Source organism: Rattus norvegicus, chromosome 13 (genome assembly GCF_036323735.1).
Source record: "Rattus norvegicus strain BN/NHsdMcwi chromosome 13, GRCr8, whole genome shotgun sequence".
NCBI lineage: Eukaryota > Metazoa > Chordata > Mammalia > Rodentia > Muridae > Rattus > Rattus norvegicus.
Genome location: NC_086031.1, coordinates 41778637 through 41798702, shown reverse-complemented (window position 1 = coordinate 41798702; position 20066 = coordinate 41778637). Strand labels below are relative to the sequence as shown.

General features: G+C 42.4%; 1 protein-coding gene across 1 annotated transcript in view; it reads right to left on the bottom strand.

Moving 5' to 3' along the window:
• Positions 1 to 275: 275 nt before the first annotated feature.
• Acmsd (aminocarboxymuconate semialdehyde decarboxylase) overlaps positions 276 to 20066 on the bottom strand; it is a 45534-nt gene continuing 25743 nt past the window's right edge. The window contains exons 6-10 of the mRNA NM_134372.2: positions 17571 to 17664; positions 12686 to 12781; positions 10892 to 11064; positions 2258 to 2356; positions 276 to 1955 (exon numbers count right to left, since the gene is read on the bottom strand). Of these exons, the coding sequence (NP_599199.1) occupies positions 1893 to 1955; positions 2258 to 2356; positions 10892 to 11064; positions 12686 to 12781; positions 17571 to 17664 (525 nt within the window). The 3' untranslated portion in view covers positions 276 to 1892. The remainder of the gene's footprint in view (positions 1956 to 2257; positions 2357 to 10891; positions 11065 to 12685; positions 12782 to 17570; positions 17665 to 20066) is intronic.

The window sequence follows — 20066 nt, the reverse complement described above, 5'->3', positions numbered from 1 at the left end:
GACAGAGAAAAGGAAAAAGGAGAAAGCCCATGACTGCAGGCATTCTCTCCCTCCCTGCTGCTTTACCACCATGCCAAGAGTGGTTCTGCTCTGCAGGCCTCCTGCAACATAATGGACTGAAACGTCCCTTCAACTTTGTGTGTGTTCTTTTTTTAATCATAGTGAGGCAAAAGTAATAAGGATACTGTGAGTATAGCGCTCTGACAGGAAATATTTGGTAGGGAGAAGAGATTTCTTCCAAAGGTTTGGGGAAGGAGAAAAATAGTAACACGTGCTTCCAAGTGTTGCTTTGTTCAACTTTATTTTTCTTTCAAGACAGATTGGACTAGTAAGTCGAGTGATAGTTGGTGAAAATTCTAGAAAGCAACAAGAGGATCAGGAAGGAGATGGAGCATCGAGACATGGACGGTGAAGAATAGGATCATGGGTATTCGTTAGCTTTCTTCTTTCTCTGTTGACAAGGCAGCTCCAGTTACATGTTATTAGGGAGCCTGACTTTGTAGCAGAATGGGAAAGAAGGGACTTAAGAGTGAGTCCAGGGTTAAGCATGTGCTATGGAAGGATTGTTTGATTCAGCCATAGGCCCATGAAGGAGAGACACTGCCTGCCACCCCATCCCAGCCCAAGTTCCTTTACAGCTACTCAGGTGGAGCAGTAAGTGCCTAGAATGAGAGTGTTGTGAAGTTACCCACTCCTTCCCCAGAGCTGACTCTATGCCTCCTGCTCTGGTAAAGGTAAACTTTTAAATGAAATTCCCCTTAGAACAAAGTTTCATCCAGTTTGAAGTCAAACCTGTTTTCTTAAGTCCTTCTCTTCTGGTCCATCTTCCATCTTCTCTTATTTACTTTTTTTAAAATAAAGATTTATTTATTTGTTTGTTTGTTTGTTTATTTATTTAATATATGTGAGTTCACTGTCTCTCTTCAGTGGCACCAGAAGAGGACATTGGATCTCATTACAGATGGTTGTGAGCTACCATGTGGTTACTGGGAATTGAACTCAGTCAGTGCCCTTAACCACTGAGCCATCTCTCCAGGCCTACCTATTTATTTTTGAGGCAGGGTCTCACTATGTATCCTTGGCTAGCTGGCCTAGAGCTTGCTATGTAGACCAAGCTGGCCTCAAGCAGAGACCTATTGCCTGCCTCTGCCTCCTGAGTGCTGGCTTGAGAAGCATGTACTACCATGCCCGACCATAGTCCTTTTAGTTTTTAAGGAAGTGTTCACCCATCCTCCCAGACTCAGGTCAAGTTCTAAGATCTACCCACCTATGAGACACTAGAACAAGTTTGTACTGAAGCGTCTTTGAGCTTTGTGTTGTATCAATCAGCAATTATTCCATAAGCATTTGCCTTGCTTTCTTAACTGGCTTTTAGAACCTTTGAACTTGTGCATATCTTGTGTGTACGATACAAAGATAAAAACATTCCCATTGAATGGCTAGGCTAGCAGAAAGGGTTACAACTGGAAAAAACCTTATTATTTGGGTACAATTCCCATGTCTTTGATCAGAATAGAGACCCTGAGCCTTCTAGGATAAAGCTGGTGTTGGATTTTTCCTATTTAAATAATTACTTATACATTAATTATTTCTTTCAAATTAAATGCTTTTGATTTGCATATGTAGTAACGTGCTGCTTCTCAGCACATTACATTTCAGACTAAAGACCTTATGAAACATCTTATTTACAAGGTGAAATATTGAAAATATTACCCCCACCCTTGTTTTAGGCAGTCTCAAGTAGCCCAGAGTGGTCTGGAACCTGAATTCCTGATCTTCTAGCTTCATCTGGAGGGGGATATTCCATTTTTTGGGTGACATAATTCAAAATAGATGTGTGTATGGCTCATGTTCAAAGACAGAAGTGACATAGCTTCTCATGGTAAATTCTGTCATTCAAATAGTTTTCTCTCAAGACCCAAAAAAGTCAAGGCATTGCCAGCTGTAAGTTTATCCTGAAAGACAGAGAGAGACACACAGAGAGAGATATTTAAAAGCATGATTGGCCTGATAAAGCACTTATTACATACCATCACTGATTTTTCTTTTACATTTGTGTGTGTGTGTTTGTGTGTGAATATGCATATGCACATACACTTGTGAGTGCAGAGGATTTATACATTTAGTTATACTGCGCTTATTTTAAGACATTAAAGTGTTTTTAATAGTCTAGCTATTTCAGAAAATGGAGTCACAGTGTTAGGCAAATGAAGTGTGTATTCAGCTCAGGAAGGAGACTGAAGTTCAAGGCATGTACCTTTGTTTCTTCATCAAAGTCTGCCATAGACTCTATCAACTTCCCAGGCTCCTGCTCACCTAGTGGAAAGGGGTAATCAGTTCCCAGAATAACTCTATCCTAAAAGAAGAAAATACAATTTTATTTGTAAGTGGGAAAACATTAAAGAGTCTTCCATACACTTAATTTACTTATCATATATATATATATATATATGTATATACACACACACACACACACATACACACACACACACATACACACACACACACACACACACACACACACACACACACACACACACACACTAGTAGAACAGCAATTGTTTTCCTAACTTAATAGAAACAGAACTAGTCTACAATTCTAAAGATGTAAAGGGTTGGTTTCCATTTTGCTATTTTCTTGTTCCAGCAGATGTCACTATTAGGTCTTCTAAAAAGTGGAAATCTAGGTCTAGTCCTGTTTCTGAGTGCTTGTGTTTAAGTATGGAGGCCAGAATACAACCTTTGTTGTCACTCCCAGGTACTGTCCTCTTTGGCTTTTGAGACAGGGTCTCTCGCTGGTTTTGAATTCATTAGATATGCTCATCTGACATCCCCAGGACCAACCAGCTCTGCCTTCCTAGGACTTGAATTGCAGGAGTGTACCATCCCCCCTTGCTCTTTTAAATATGGGTTCAGGGAATCAAGTGTGCTTGCATGACAAACACGCAACTGAATGAGCTAGTCTCCACCTCAGCCCATTTTTATTCTAAATAACTGAAATACAAGCACTGAAATATAAAAATTAGGCACTTATTCGATAAAAACATGGGATGTATTCAGATGAAATGAAACATTCTACCTTTCTTATAGTGACATATCGCAAGTGACTTGTGAGAAAATAGAGTTGGAAAGAAATGTTTCGGGTTAAATCGTAGTGTAACTCCTCATAGCTTTGTAAATAATCCCTTTATTAATTTCTCTTTGGGTTTTCCCAAATGAAGTGTGGTGGTGTCCTTTCTGCTAGACCTCTCAAAATGAGTCACAGTCTCTTCCAATCACAGCAAGTTCACTGACTTCAATGGGTTGATCCCACTGGCTGCAATGTTTTATTCATCTCTCTCTCTCTCTCTCTCTCTCTCTCTCTCTCTCTCTGTGTGTGTGTGTGTGTGTGACAGAGACAGACAGACAGAGAGAGAGATGGACAGAGACAAAGACAAAGACAGAAACAGACAGACACAGAGAAAGAGAGTCAGACAGAGAGGAAGACTGATTAATAGAAGTTCTGATGTATGCCAGCTGGGGTGCTGCATGCCTAGAATCCCTGCCTGAAGAAGTGAATGGATCAGGAGTTCAAAGGCAGCCTGGGTCTTATAATAAACTCTAGCTAACCTGGGCTACAAAGTGAGATCCTGTTTCCAAAACAACAACCAACATACCAACTGGAGGACCCCAGGAGATCTGGCATGCTATTATACTCTATGATGACTACACATGATGTTATATTTCAAAAAGCCAGGAGAAATGACATGTATTGCTTCACCATAGAGATATGCTTGAATAGACTATTTAACCTGATAGAAACATTATACCATTTCCACACATACATAAAATCACATGATATAATCTACATATACATGTATATATAAAATATATATTTACCAATCTTACACACACACACACACACACACACACACACACACACACAGAGAGAGAGAGAGAGAGAGAGACATGATCTGTAAATACTTCAGTTCATAGTAAAAATCTGACCTGGGCATGGGTAGCACATGTCTTTAATCCTAGCATTGGGGAGGCAGAGGCAGGTGGATCATTTGAGGTCAGTCTGGTCTACACAGTGAGACCTTGTCTCAAATATGTGTATGTATGTGCATATATTCATGTACACACACACACACACACACACACACACACATCTGATGGTTAGGGAGATAGTTAAGAAAATGTTTGTTGCCCAATCACGAGGAACTGAGTTCAGATTCCCCATGACTCAACTGAACATGTTTGTGCATGTGCCTAAATCCCCGTGCTTGAGGGACAGAAACAGGAGGAATGTTGGGGCTTGCTAGCTGCCAGCGTAGCCCCAGACTAAGTGAGAGATCATTTTAAGAAAATAAGGCAGAGAGTGAGAGAACAGAACACATGATCGATCGAACACACACACACACACACACACACACACACACACACACACACACACTACACAGTTTCAAAGGCCATCTATTTTTAGACTTCTGTATTCATTTATACATGAAGCCAAGAAAATTCATCTGCTGTAGAAGCCCTAAAGACGTAAAGGTTTGTCTGCTCACATCTGTGCCAACAGCTGATCTCGTTCTAACTCTCTGCTTGGTATTCACCAGGGGTTCATCTCTTCTTCTTGCTAAAGCTGTTTACATTTCCAAAATACAACATGATTTTAGAGTCCCGCGCTTATAGCATACTCGTCAGCTACATTAGCATGAAGATGAAATCCAGGCATTAATTTTCTAATTAGGAATCCTCCCCTTCCCAGCATGATGGCATTCACAGATATAAATATGCTTTAAGAAGCAGCCTGTCCTGTTTTAATATGGAGAAAGCAAATGAATCAGAAATGAAAACCAGTCTTGTCTTCTGTAATTTGTCCCTCCTGACTAAGATATTTCCTTGGTTTCCTTCGTGTGTGTGTGTGTGTGTGTGTGTGTGTGTGTGTGTGTGTGTGTGTGTGTGTGCATGTGTGTGGTTTTTCAGAGCACAATGTTAGGTGTTCTTGCCTTCCATCTTGTTTCAGTCAGGGTCTCTTTTTTTCCTCCTGCTGCATATTCAAGGCTAGCTGGTTCTTGAGCTCCTAAGAGCCTTGAGATTAAAGATGTGCATGCTACATGTCCATCTGGGGACTTAAACTCAGGTACTCAGGCGTGCATTGCCAAGGCTTTACCTACTGAGCTGTCTCATCTTCCCAGTGCCTTGAGTTTTTTTAATGCTACCTCAGAACATCAAATTCATGGTTTGGAAATTTTAAATTATTATATAGACTTTCTTTCAACATCTTTCTATAGAAGTTTTATATCTACTTATAATTATCTGGTTTTTAAAATTTTCTTACCTATTTTCTATTTGCATACCTTTCACTGGTAACTGTCTTAATCATTGCTCTATTGCTCTGACGAAATATCATGACCAACACTTATAAAAGAAATCATTTAATTGGGAGCTTGGTTATATTTTCAGAGACTTAGTACATCATCACCATGGTGGACTGTGCACTGGTGCTATAGCTGAGAGATGCGCCTTGATCCACAAGCAGTGACACACTTCCTCCAACAAGGCCACACCCCCAATCCTTCTAATCCTTTCAAATAGTTCCACTTGTAGTGACTAAAAATTCTTTTTTTCCCATTAATTTATTTACTCATTTTACATCCCAATAACAGTCCCCTTCCTCCTCCCTCTCTCCCTCACATAGCCCCTCTCCCCATACTTCACTCCTCTTTTCTTCTGATAAGGGTGAGAGTTTCCCCCTGGTATCAACCTATCCTGGCACATCAAGTCACTGTAGAGCTCGGCACATCCTCTCTCACTGAGGGCAGAGTTAGGGGAACAGGATCCATATGCAGGCAACAGGTGACTAAACATTCTTATGAGCCATTCAAATATGGGGGCCATTCTTATTCAACCTTCACACTAACTTTTGATCATCTCCAGCTTGCTAGTAATTTTATAAATGTATTGATCTTGAAACTGGTCTAGACCTGAGTTACCACCTGTACTTCTTTAGATTTTTTCTTTTTAAAAATTCATTGTCCTTAGATTCTTCATTTTAAAATACATCCAGTTAATAATTATTTAGCCATTTTTTCCTATGATCTGACTCTGCCAAGAATAATTCTTTGAATTGGACTTTCGAGAAATCTTCTTTTGAGAATGCTTATCATCAACTTGAAAACTGCATAAATGTGTGAGTGAGTTGAAGGAACAATGGGAATATGGCTGGAGAGATGGCTAAGCGGCTATGAGCATATGTTGTTTATTAAGAGGACTTGAGTTCAGTTCTCAGGCTGCTCACGATGGCCTGTGGCTTCAGCACCTGTGATCTGACTCTTCTAGTCTCTGTGCACACTGCACTCATGTGCACATAATTATATCCCATATATAATATGTGTGTATACTTACTTTTACATATATTTAAAACATTTTAAGAAATTCTGATGTAATTAGTTCTGAAATATTAGGTACAGGAAAGAAGGCATGAGAGTAGAAACGAACGTCTCTTTAATTTGGAGTTCTTGTTTTGAGAGAAAAGAGATAGCAGCAGGGAGGAAAGCAGGGGAAAGAGATTCCTCAAGGTTTGTGTGGTTTTCCAGGAAAGAGATCTCTATTTGATAGATGTGTACTAAATACCTGAGTTAAAAATGCTTTGAAAAATTGCTGCATCTGCCACTGGTCGTGATGGTTAATACTGATCATCAATTGAAAGCATCTAGACTCCCTCCTTGCATACTTCTGCAAGGGATTGTCTAGTTCGGGCTAATTACTGTGAGAGAACTCGCCCTGTTGTGGACAGCACCATTCCATGGGCTGAACAAAATGGGAGAAGCAGGCACTAGAATCCATCTCTTTCTACTTCCTGACTGTGCATGCAATGTGAGCAGCTGCCTCAAGCTCGTGCAACAGTCAATGTCTTTCCTGTGGGGATAGACTATACTCTCGAACTGTGAACCAAAATGATTATTTTCTTCCTTAAGTTGCTTTTGTCAGACGTTTTATAATGAGAAGAAAAGTAACTAATTCACCTATTTTCTTATAGCTGCAGTTTGCCTGTGTGTTGTTATGAGTCATAGGAAGAACCATAGGCTGAGGAAGCCTAAGTTGGTCTTGTACGGACAATTGCTGTGTTGTCTATTGACCTGAGCTCCCTGGGATACACCGACTACTATGATATGTTGGGTTCTCATCACATCTGCTCCCAGATGCCCAAAAATGAAACTTTAAAGAGTCTATGTCCTGGGGATCTACTAAGATCATAGACCGGTTTCCAACTATATATGTCTGAATATGCTAATGTGAGATTCCCCACTACAGTATTTTAGAAAGTCCCCATGTAAAGATTCTGTGAGAGCCAGCTGTGGTAGCACAGACCTCCAAACTGAGGCACTTGGAAGTGAGTGTGAGACAGAAAGTACAAGGTAGAGGGTGCTGAACTGTTTAAGAGTTCAGAAATCGAGCTACACACGAGCAAACACGCAAGTGAGCGTGTATACATTCATTCCTGTCTGCTCTTGACTGTGGTTGTGATGTCACCAGCTACATCAAGCTCATCCCTTGGTGTCTCCACAATGGTGGACTGTAACCTGGAACTGTAGGCTGAAAGAAACCCCTTTTCTCCTCTATGCTACCTCTTGTCAGGGTATTTTTAACCACAGTGACTGAAATGAAATTAGAACATCACCGAGCTAACTAACAAGTGCTGAAACTAGGACATACTCTCTCATGGCCCATTTCTTCCTGAAGTGAGAATTATAGCCTCTCAGTAGGCTTACAGGCATCTAAACAGGGTTTCCCTCTTTTGTGCACTGCTGGGCATTGGAATACATTATTTGTCAAAGTTATTTGGAGATATAAAATAAATGTAAAGCCAGATTTGGAAGCTCATATCTATGATCCCAGCACTTCTATAGCAAGAGATGGGGAATAGAGACAGGAGAATTATGGGAAGACGGTGGGCTTCCTACCCTGGTATATGCAGCAGTAATAAGACTGTCTATAAATAGGTGACGGTGAGGACTGACACCAGAGGTGGCCTTCTGATCTCTAATCACGTGCGCGCGCGCGCGCACGCACGCACACACACACACACACACACACACACACACACACACACACACAGATGAAGATCTGTAGGGTTAAGTACTCTTGCAGAGATTCTTAGAAGAATCAGAGTAAGAAAATGTATTGTTGGGGATTTTAAAATCTTTTTCTTGTTTTAATTTTCACTTTTGCATTTTTATGTTTTTTTTTTTAAATTTTGAGCAAGAGAGAGAAAATTTAAAGTTGGTTGGGTAGGGAGGTAGAGAGGATCTGGAAGGTGCTGGACAAAAAGGAAGTGCTCAAAATATATTGTATGAAAATATTTTTTTTTTCTTTTCTTTTTTTCAGAGCTGGGGACCAAACCCAGGGCCTTGCGCTTCCTAGGCAAGCGCTCTACCACTGAGCTAAATCCCCAACCCCGAAAATATTTTTAAAATAAAAAGAAAAATATTATACCCATCTAACAAAAACAGGTTGTTTTAAACTATTTAAGGCCAGAAAATAATAATAATCCATGAGAAATTGAGTAAAAATCCATGAGTAAGGGGTTGGGGATTTAGCTCAGTGGTAGAGCGCTTACCTAGGAAGCGCAAGGCCCTGGGTTCGGTCCCCAGCTCCGAAAAAAAAAGAACCAAAAAAAAAAAATCCATGAGTAAAAATCAAAAGCACAATTATTGATGAGGTCGAGGAATGATTCTAGAAAATAAAAGTTCAAAAAGTCATTCCAATTTGGGGATTGTTTTTAAAAGAGGATTTTGTGATTTGACTGTAAGTAGAATGGTGGAGCATTACTATTTAAAAGAATAATGTATATAGCTGGATCTAAGTCCTGGATCTACCAGCCTGTGAGGACATGTAAAACTTTAGGTTTTCATGTCCCAATTATAGTCATTAAAGCGGTCACGGTTTGAAAAGAAGATACTAGAACCTTTGCCTTTCCTGGAAGCCTACTCAGGATATACATACATGTGCTGGTGTCTTAGTTAGAGTTTCCATTGCTATAAAAAGACATCATGGTCAGAGAAACGTCTATAAAGGAAAACATTTAATTAGGGCTGGCTTGTAGGTTCAGATGTTCAGTCCATTATCATTATGGTGGGAATCATGGCAACATCCAGATAGGCATGATGCTAGAGGACCTGAGGGTTCTACATCTTTATTCAAAGGAATCCAAGGAGCAGACTACTGTCTTTCAGGCATCTAGGAGGAGGGACCCAAAGCTCATCCTCACAGTAACACACTTCCTCCAACAAGGTCACACCAACTCCAACAAAACTACAACCCCTAAAGTGCAACTCTTTCAGCCAAACATATTCAGAGGACCACAGCTGGCTATCTGGTCTACCTACTGGATGCCGCAGTGAACTTGTCATGCTCCTCTCCTTCTGTCAGTGTATGTTGCCTTGGGTACTGTTTCAAAGTGGGATTAGCATCCCCCATTGCTGGTTGTATTGCTCAGAGGATGGGTTTGAGCTTGACAGTGGTGTTTTTCTCAGAATGTTTTCCTTTCCAAGAATTGGAGTGCACTCTGTTCAGTTGGACACTCTGTTGAGAGTGGCCCCTTGCCAGGCTCCCTGCCTTGTCCCTTCTTCTGATGCTAAGAGTTCAGGACCCACAATTGTTTTTTAGCTTCTCTCCTTTGTGCTTTCCTGCTTACTTGCTTGCTCACATTTTCAGTTTGTCCAGATACTCTACTTCTTCTCTTGGGAGAATTTGGAAACCTACAGATAACTACATGTAATAAGATAAAACTGAAATGCAATTGTTTCTTTTGTGCTCCATAGTCATCCTCTTCAGTCCCATATGCTTACATTTAACCAATTGTGAATTGAAAATACTTGAAACAAACTCTTATACATCCCCCTGCTACTGTAGGTAATCTCTTATGTATGATCCTGTAGGTAACTCCTCCCACATAATAACCCTAATGAAGCTCATCAAGTCATCAAAATGGGGGAGAAGAGTAAGAGTTAGGTGTGCTTTTTAGTTTTTGTCAACTTGACACAAACCTAGACATACCTGGGAAATCTCAATTGAGAAGTTGCCTGCTTCAGACTGGCCTTTTGGTGGGCATTTTGGTGTGGCATTTTCTTGGTTGTTAGTTGATTTAAGAGGGCCTAGCTACTGTGAGTGGTGCTATCCCTGGGCAGGTGGGTTTGTGTTGTATAAGGGAGTTAACTGGAAAAGCTGGGTCAGGGGGTGCAAACCAGTAAGCAGTGAGCCTCCTTGGTTTCTGCTTCAGTTCCTATCTCCAGGTCCCTGCCTTGAGCAGATGATGATTTTCCTTGATAATGGACTATATAACCTGTAAGCCAAATAAATCTTTTTCTCCCTGAGTTGCCTTTGGTAATGGTGTTAATCATAGCAACAGAAAGCAAACAAAAAACTAAAACAGGAGCAAGAGAGGGTGATGGCCAAAGTAAATTATATACATGTAATGAATGTCTCATAGTGACTCATATACACTATATACTATAATATACACTAATAAACATAAAATATGAGAAAGAAGAAAATACTTTGAAAAATTTGCTCTTGTTTTTAACATGTGTAGGTTTTCTCTCTTTAATTATCTCCTAAGCAATAGAATAAATACAAAGGTAGTCATCATCTGCTTTGTACTGTAACTTATCTAAAGCATTAGGGGTTCTGTGTATAAGTTATATACAAAAGCCATGCCACTAAATATAAAATAATTGGGCCTCCGAGGGTTTCAGTATTCCTTTTGGATAGATACCAAGGGCCAAGAGTATGTATTTCAGACATTTTACTATCTCATACTTTCCTTTTCCCTCAAAAGTATCTAACTTGTCAAGTAACTGGCTGCTGGGCTCACCTTCTGCTCACCAAAAACCATCCAACTTACCTTCCCTATAACATCTGTCAATAGCTTGAGAGACAGAGGATCATGAACCAGGGAGTCCGTGTAGAAGGAGCCAAGGTATTTTCTGGGGTCAGATGAATTGTCCCGGGCACAGAGATCTGGGCGCATGTTAAATCCATGAGCAATTCTTCCTATGGTGAAGGGGAAAGCACCACCTGCAAAGAAGCAGAGGCAGGAGGATTGCAAATTCAAAGGCAAATTGCTTGGGCTGCAAATGAGTTTAAGGCCAGCCTGGGAAACTTTAGTGAGACCTCGTGTCAAAATAAACTCAAGGAGCTGGAGAAGTAACTCAGCAGGTAAGAGCTCCTGCTATTCTAACGAAGACTGAATATTGTTGCTGGCACTCCTGAAGAGTGGCTCACAACTATCTGTAACTAGCTCCAGTAGATCTGACACCCTCTTTTAGGTTTGAGAAGGCAGCTACATACACATATCATACAGAGACACACACAGAGACTCATATAACAACAGCAACAGCAACAATAACAACAACATATACATACATATGTTTGTTTTGAGACAGGGTCTTTCTGTGTAGCCCTAACTGTCTTGGAATTGTCTTTGTAATTCAGGCTGGCCTCCAATTCACAGAGACCCACCTGCTTCTGTTCCCCAAGTGCTGGGATTAAAGGTGCACACCACCATCACCCAGCAACAGTAGTAGTTTTTAAAGATTAAAAAGGGCTTGGATATAGCTTGGCATAGAGCACATGTGTGAGGCTCTAGATTTGATGCTCAGTAGCACTAAAACCAAACAAGCAAGCAAGCAAATAAATAAATGGATGGGGAGTGGTTCACTTGGTAAAGTGAGCCGCCATGCCGTGAAACCACGAGGACCTGACTTTGAATGTCAAATGTACATAAAAACAAAACAAAAACAAAACAAAAACAACAAACTCAAAACAGGCACACATGTGTAATCCCAGTTCTGGGGAGGCGGAGACAGAGGATCCCCAGGCTTGCTGGCCAATCTAGCCAAATTGGTAAGCTCTAGGTTTAGTGAGAGACATGATCCCCTCCCACCTACCGCCCCCTGCCCCAAGACTCTCTTTATAGCCCTGGCTGTTCTGCTCTGGTCTCAAACTCAGAAATCTGCTTGCCTTCCAAGGTAGTCATGGCAGCTTTGTACTCTCCAAAATGCCTCTGGTTATTCTCTCTCTACTACTCTAGAGATAGCCACATGGGAGCTTCAAATTTACAATTAGAGTTTTCTTTTCACACGTCATAGATCAATCCAGTTCTGTGGTTTCAATGCAGCCTCACTCACAGTAAGAAAATAATTGTGTGAGCTGGGATCAAGGGCATATGTCACCATCCCCAGCAGAAAGACCCTGTCTTAAAAAAAACAGAAAGGTAAGATGATACTGGGAAACAATACTCAATGTTGTCCTTGATCTACACACACACACACACACACACACACACACACACACACACACACACACACACGAGAGAGAGAGAGAGAGAGAGAGAGAGAGAGAGAGAGAGGCATGCTAACCATGCACACAAAAGAAAAGACCAGAACCATCTAACTATCTCTCTTCCTCAATTACTGTCCTCTGTCCTTTCTTCATCCATGCATTCATAGAGAAGAATCACATGAGAACATAGGGAGAAGGTGGCCATCCACGTGCTAGGAGGAAGCCCTCACCTGAAACCAACCCCATCGGTACTGTGCTCTTGGGTTGCTAGCCTCCAACCCTGAGAAGATGTAGCCTTAAGTGGCTGTCTGAGGCATCTCCTTAGGCCATTCTGAACTGATAGAGTCTCACTCACCTCCATGTGCAAAACACACTTTGAGTTTGGGAAACTTCTCGAACACCCCACCCATGATCATGGAGCAAATGGCCGTGGTGGTCTCCGATGGCATTCCTAAAAGAAGAGACAGTTACATGATTCAGGACTTGGCATTGTAAGCAAGAAGAGGTTTAGTGACACGTTTTAGTGACACAAGTGACTGCAAAACAGCAGCTGAGTTGGGGAATTTTCAGTGATGTGGAACATGGGGCCCCTCTGTTCCAGAAATGATTCAAATGTATACAGGGCATTGCTTCGTCAAGAAAAATCACCCAAAAGCCCCTATTTACTATTTTAGGGGGATAGTCTAAGAGTTCAAACTGACAAAAAGGCTGGCTTTGGTCCTGATGAGGCATGCAAACGTCGGAGGTAGTTTAGCTTGGGACTCTTATTTGGGTGGGGTTATGCATATCTGCCCTTGTAATAATGCATTTGGTAGCTCAACGCCTTTGCTTGCACATGCTATGCATACACACACCCTTCTTCAAACAGTGAACCTAACAACCTCAGAACTCCTAGGACCCCTATCTGCATCAGATTACATCTTCTGTCATCTCTGAATGATGTTGTAAGCTTCCCCAACCCTGGATACAATCAAATTTAGACTATTTCTATCCAAGTGCATTCTCAGCATATCCCGCCAGGAAGAATGGAGGGACCTATCTGGCCTGAACTGGTTGAGGTACATATACAAAACTGTGTCTTTTAGTAACCTATTAGTGGAGAATCCTCTATTTATCATCTTGAGATAGACAGGTATATAATTAAAATAAAATGCATTATAGGGAAGGGCATTAGCCAGGTTAGGTCCCAAACCCAAAAAGGCTATGTCAAACGCCACTGACTATGTCTCAAGATGAGTCTAGGCTCAGCTCACGCTGACAAGGAAGGACCACTGGCAGACAGACAAAAGATCCCATTGCTCAGAAGCCTCTGGCCAAAAGAGCCAATTCCCTTATTTCTTTGACCTCAGGGAAATGAGGCATCCAGTTACATATCAAAACCTACACTGACCTCCAGGCTCCTTCAATCCTGTTTAACCTATAGCTATGGTGAGTTTCAAAGACTTTGGGCTCTTCTGGCCCTAAGCTCTTAGGCCTTTTCACCTTACAAGTTCTTTTTCCCCTCAACCTTGTGGCTACCTGCTCCCTTTAAAACTGCCCACTCTCCAACACCCACTCCCACTCTTTTTCTCTCTGCTCCCAAGGTAGAGAGTACTGGCAGTCACGTTAGTAGTCCCTCCTCCCTGCCCCCTGAGAGGTAGCCATGGAAGCTTTGCACCCCCCAAAATGCCTCTGGTTATTCTCTACCACCCTAGAGATAGTCACATTTATAATTAACCTTTTCTTTAACCTTAACCTTCAAATTTATAATTAACCTTTTCTTTCCACACATCATGGATCAGTCCAGTTCTGTGGTTTCAATGCATCCTCACTCACAGCAAGAAAATAAACGTGAGCTAATAATCTACCATCCGTGTGCTATCCCTTCACTCCTAATAAAGTTATTTTGCAAATCTCTATGAGTGCTTACTTCCAGCTCTTTGGATAAGAGGTCAAAAAGTTGGAAGCATCTGGCCTGTCACCAACTACCAGTAATATTTACTTGCCTTTAGTTTTCTTTTCAGTATTAAGGATCAAACCAAGGTCCTTGTGCTTGCTAGGCAAACCCTCTACCCCTGAGCTAAGTTCCCAGCCTCTCTCCTTTCAGTTTTGGATGTGTCAAGCTAGGCTTCTGGGCAGGATAGATAGCTCTTGAGATTTTCTGCTTCTTGGCCTTGAGGAAGTTGTTTGGTGTCCAGCCTGTGTACATCACCAGAGGACAGTCCTTTCTGTCTTGTAGGGCTGTTGTGCAGTTTTGTAAATAATGATGTCAGTAAAGCACCTGGTAATGGATTCACATTGGAGGTGTTCAGCAAACATTAGTCAGCTCAATTTCCTCATCTGTGAACTTAGGGTGATTGTCAGGTTCAAATTCTGCCGGTTAGACAAAAGCCAACCTTTCTCAAGAACCTGGGAAGCCGGTTCTCCTCTACCATTTCCTTACCATTAGCAGAGGGACAAAGGGCTGTTCTGTGGTGTCCATTAGCATACCAGAGCACTTCCAGGTCTCTCACTATCACAGTACCTGTTATACATTTCAGAGTCCTTGCTGGCATCCTGGTTCTACTCTTCCTGCCTCTTACTCTTAATGTCTCCGTCTCATTAGCTCCCCTCCCTAACCTCTCTTTCTCATTCTATTTCAGCTCTCATTGCCCTCTCTTTGTCTTCATCTTTCTCACTCTCCCCTACAGCCCCCTCTCCTCTCTTGGCTAAGTCGAGTCTTAGTCAGGGTTTCTATTCCTGCACAAACATCATGACCAAGAAGCAAGCTGGGGAGGAAAGGGTTTCTTCAGCTTACACTTCCACATTGCTGTTCATCACCACAGGAAGTCAGGACTGGAACTCACTCAGGGCAGGAAGCAGGAGCTGATGCAGAGGCCATGGAGGGATGCCACTTACTGGCTTCCTTTCCCTGGCTTGTCCAGCTTGCTTTCTTCTAGAACCCAGGATCACCAGCCCAGGGGTGGCAACACCCACAATGGGCTGGGTCCTCCCACCCTTGATCACTAGTTGAGACAATGCCTTATAGCTGGGTCTCATGGAGGCATTTCCTCAACAGAAGCTCCTTTCTCTGTGATAACTTCAGCTTGTGTCAAGTTGACACACAAAACCAGGCAGTACATCTAGTATGCTAGCCATGTTCAGCCTATTACTTTCACTGTTCTGGATTCTTCCAGATGCCTCTGATGCATAGCTACCTGGATTGACATCTACATTGTTCTTTCCCTCACATCTATAATAAAAACCTTCCCCTCAACTACACCTTGGAGAAGACATGTTATCAGTTTATACAGTAGTGATGGTTGGTTCTTGGCAATGGGTTAGTTTGAGGGTTCTGGAGAGTATCTGGTGCCTAGGTTTAGCGTAATGTCACTCTGAATCCTGCCAAATCTCTGCTGCCTCTTGGGAGGTAAGGCTGAAAAATTACTGGGTGCATATGAATTACTTCAAGTGTTTCCTTCTCCTAGAAGCAGCAGTTGGTTCATGTCTGATGCTTTAATTGGGAACGCAGAGCCATGTGACTGATCTAGAGATATGACTGTCAATGAGGACTTCGTTGTAGACTCCTTCTGCCCCTCGATGCTCTACAAGCACAGAGTTGCCTGGCTTCCAGGCCTCCCGGGGATTCTAAGAGCATTGTGGATTGTATCCACCCGAGGGAGGCTTTCCCAGCAGAGCTGCTGAAGGCAGGGTGATAGACAATGCCACTTCCTTCTGGTTCTTTGTGAGTCAGGTTTCCACTAATCGGTTGAATGATAGCTTCACCTGTGTGTACGTGTGTGTGTGCATGCATGTGTGTGCGTGCGTGTGAGAGAGAGAGATAGAGGAGGAAGGGAGAAGGAGAGGGAGGGGAGGGGGGAGCACGATTGCACATGTTCCTTCTTGGCTCCACCCAGCAGTTACCTGGCAATAGCCAGGTAGGTCAGGCTTACTGTAAAAGGGGCTGTTTGCCCCTCCCTCCATCTCTTACTCTCTGCCTCTTCTCTCTCTGACCCTTTTCTCCTCCCCCCTCTCTCTCCACACATTCCTGGCCAGCCTCTTCTTTCCTTTTCTCTATCTTTCTCTGTCTCTACTCCCTTCTCAACTCCCCTTCCCATGCCTTAAATAAACTCTGTTCTATACTAAACCCATCATATGGCTGGTACCTTAGTGGGAAGGGGTGTCTCAGTGTGGACCCACCGAGGCACCCCTTCCACCTTACCATATCTGGCTCTATAAGACATATCCTGGCTCTCTTTTTCATAAAGCGAGTGTGTATGTGTGTATATTGTTGTAGCCTCAACTCTAGGGGTGTGTGTGTTGTTGTTGTTACTTGTTTGTAGTAAATTCATTTGAGATAAAGCCTCCATCTTGGAGGGGAAGCTCCATAGGACACAGGATATTTTAAGTGGAATATTCTATGTATGTGAGTACACTGTCTCTTCAGACACACCAGAAGAGGGCATCAGACTCCATTACAGATGGTCGTGAGCCACCATGTGGTTGCTGGGATTTGAACTCAGGACCTCGGGAAGAGCAGCCAGAGCTCTTACCCGCTGAGCCATCCCTCCAGTCCTAAGTGGAATATCCTAGGTGAAACCTGCAGACGCTTATTAAGATGCATGATATTAAAAGAGAGGCAAAACATTCCATTTTGAAAGGAAGATCAGTCAGACTTAAGATTCTCTAAAGGGGCTGGGGATTTGGCTCAGTGGTAGAGCGCTTGCCTAGGAAGCGCAAGGTCCTGGGTTCGATCCCCAGCCCCGAAAAAAAAAAAAAAAAAGAGAGAAAAAAAAAAGAGAAAAAAAAACTTAAAAAAAAAAGGGGGCTGGAGAGATGGCTCAGCGGTTAAGAGCGCCCGACCGCTCTTCCAGAGGTCATGAGTTCAATTCCCAGCAACCACATGGTGGCTCACAACCATCTGTAAAGAGATCTGATGCCCTCTTCTGGTGTATCTGAAGACAGCTACAGTGTACTTATATATAATAAATAAATAAATCTTTAAAAAAAAAAAAAGATTCTCTAAAGGAAGGGAAAACATTTCATCCTACAGGCAATCTGAGCAAACTCAGGAAGTCAGCAAGTCTAGAAGTCCCTGAAACTGACCATATACACTAGGCCCCTCCCCTAGACATATATAAACAATAAAGACTACTGAAAGACTCTCTCAAACAAGCTGAGCTACCTAGAAGAGGTTCAGATTAGCCAAGAACAGAATTTCATGTATAACAGGAAAAACCCAAGAGTTGGTGCTGTGTTCCCAACCCTCATCCAGCACAAACCTACGAGCCAAGGCAGCCAGTATTTGGCCATCCGTCCATCCATCTGCATATCCCAGGGATGCACGAACAGAGAACAATTCAGCCTCTCAGCCGCCTTTAATAGAGCAATGAGAAAGAAGTTATTTGTGGGAGACTGCCTCTCTACCTCAGATTCCACATCGATCTGAGAAAATAAGCTCCAATACTTTAGAAGTTCCTTTGTTCATCTGTATAAAAGATTCCTTGACCAAATTATTCCTGCTTGAAAAAATGAAAAGGATTAACCATAGGTTGATGAATTTAGCATATTGTTTGGTGAAAAAAATTACAGGAAATATCTACCACTCATTGTGTGTGTGTGTGTGTGTGTGTGTGTGTGCACGTGTGCATGCATGTGTGTGCGTGTACGTGTGCATGTGTGGAGGCCATAGGACAACTTTGCATGCTGTGTGCAAGGGTTGCTCACCTTGGTTTTTGAGACAAGGTTTCTCATTAACTTGAAGCTCACTGATTTGTCTATGTTGGGTGGCCACTGAGCACCAGGGATCTTCCTGTCTGTGTCCCCAGTTCTGGGTTTATGAGTGCATACCACCATGACTAGTCTTTTTTTAAAATATGGACTCTAGAGACTGGGTTCAAGGTAAGCACTTTACTGTCTGAAAGTCTCTATAGCACACCCCCCTCAAACATTTTGACAAAGAACAAAATGCTTAAAGCCAAATCCCACACTTCAAATGCAGGGAAAAGTTTTCCATGGTGCCCGCACAGTTTACCCTTTCTGGGAGACTGGGATGGTACCTGGTATTTTTGGAGTCAGGGCAGGGGGTCTCCCTCCTCTCCTCTTAGAAACCTAAAGCTACAGGAAGTGAGGAAGTGAGAGCCAAGCATGAAGTGAACACCTGTCAGCTCAAGTTCAAAGACGGCTACCTAGGGAGTTTCAGGTCAGCCAAGAGTACACAGAAAGCTTCATCTCCAAAACAAACAAATGAATAAACGGAAGAATGAATGAATGAATGAATGAATGAGTGAATGAATGAATCTATTCAGGAAAATGAGCCAGGGATTAGCTCCTTTCAGCTAGAATGGGGTGGGCTGGCCTGATCTAATTCAGGAAGACCTTGGACACAACACTGATGGGGTTTCTGGATGCGTGGATACTCTTGCAATCCCTGGAGCCCAGTGACGCTCTGAAAACTCTCCCAGGAGTGAAAGGAAATCACTGAATAGAGATAGATCTCTCAGTGCCTGAGCTGGATAAGTACTAAGAATACTATAGGTTAGCCTACATCAGAATCTTGTGAGGAATGGAAAGACCATGCAGATGGGATGAACTTTAGTTAGCAAAATGTCTGTGTAAATCCCCTCAATAGTTTTACTGGTGAGTTTTTTTTTTTAATCAACTTGATCCCAGCTCGAATTATATGGGAAGAGAAAACCCCAAGTGAGAAACCGTGTCCATCAGATTGCCTGTAGGGGCCTTTTCTTGATTAGTGATTGATGTGGGAGGCCCAGCTCACTGTGCAGGTGGTTCCCCCAGGTTGCTTTGGTCATGGTGTTTTATCCCAGCAATAGAAGGAAAACTAGCACGATTAATCATTAATGAAATCATTAATGTCAGTGCTTACCGAGGGACCAAACAAGCTCTCATTAGGATGATTTCTTTTTAAGTATGTTGGGATACTGCCTTTGCATGTAAATATTTGTGCTCACCCAGCTGATGCAGTGTGACTTGTGTATGTAAGCATTGTTGTAAATGGCACAGTTTTGGATAGCTGGGGGTTCTAGATGTGACAGGCAAAGGGTAAACTGGAGAGTTCCAACCCAGTGGGCTGAGGAGCTCAGAGACACAAGCTTTAGAAGGTACAGAAGCTAACTGCTTTCTGATCATGAATGCAGGTTGGAAAGAAAATACTGACTTCTTGGAATGATAGAATGGTAGGCTTCACCGAGGGACCTGATCACGGTACCTTGTGAGATGTGACCTTTCGTAAGGATGAGACTTGATTGAATTCAAATTAGCATGAAAAACGATTTCCTTCTATATGTGGGGCATGGTGGAGAACACAAAGCCACTTATAGTCTCAAGGTCATCGCTAACCACCATGGAGATTTTATATCAATGCTGCTGTAAGGATTGTGTAACTATTAGGCTGAAGACATGGCTCAGGCAGTGCGAGCATGAACATCAGAGAGCAGATCCAGGTAAAAGCTGGGGATGGTATCATGTATTTGCAGCCAGAGACACAGGAGGATCTCTGGATCCATTAGCCATCCAGTTTAGTGGAATCAGAGGCTCCAAATTCAGTGAGATGCCGTGTCTCAAAAAAACAAGGCGAAAGGACTGTTGAGATGGCTCAGTAGCTAAGAGCTACTGTGGCTGCTCTTCTAGAGGACCAGCGTTGGATTTCCAGCACCCTCAAGATGGCTCCCAGTGGTCTGTAACTCCAATCCCAGGAGATCTGAAGACCTCTTCTGGCCTTTGAGGACACTGTATACATGTGGTGTATCGACATACAT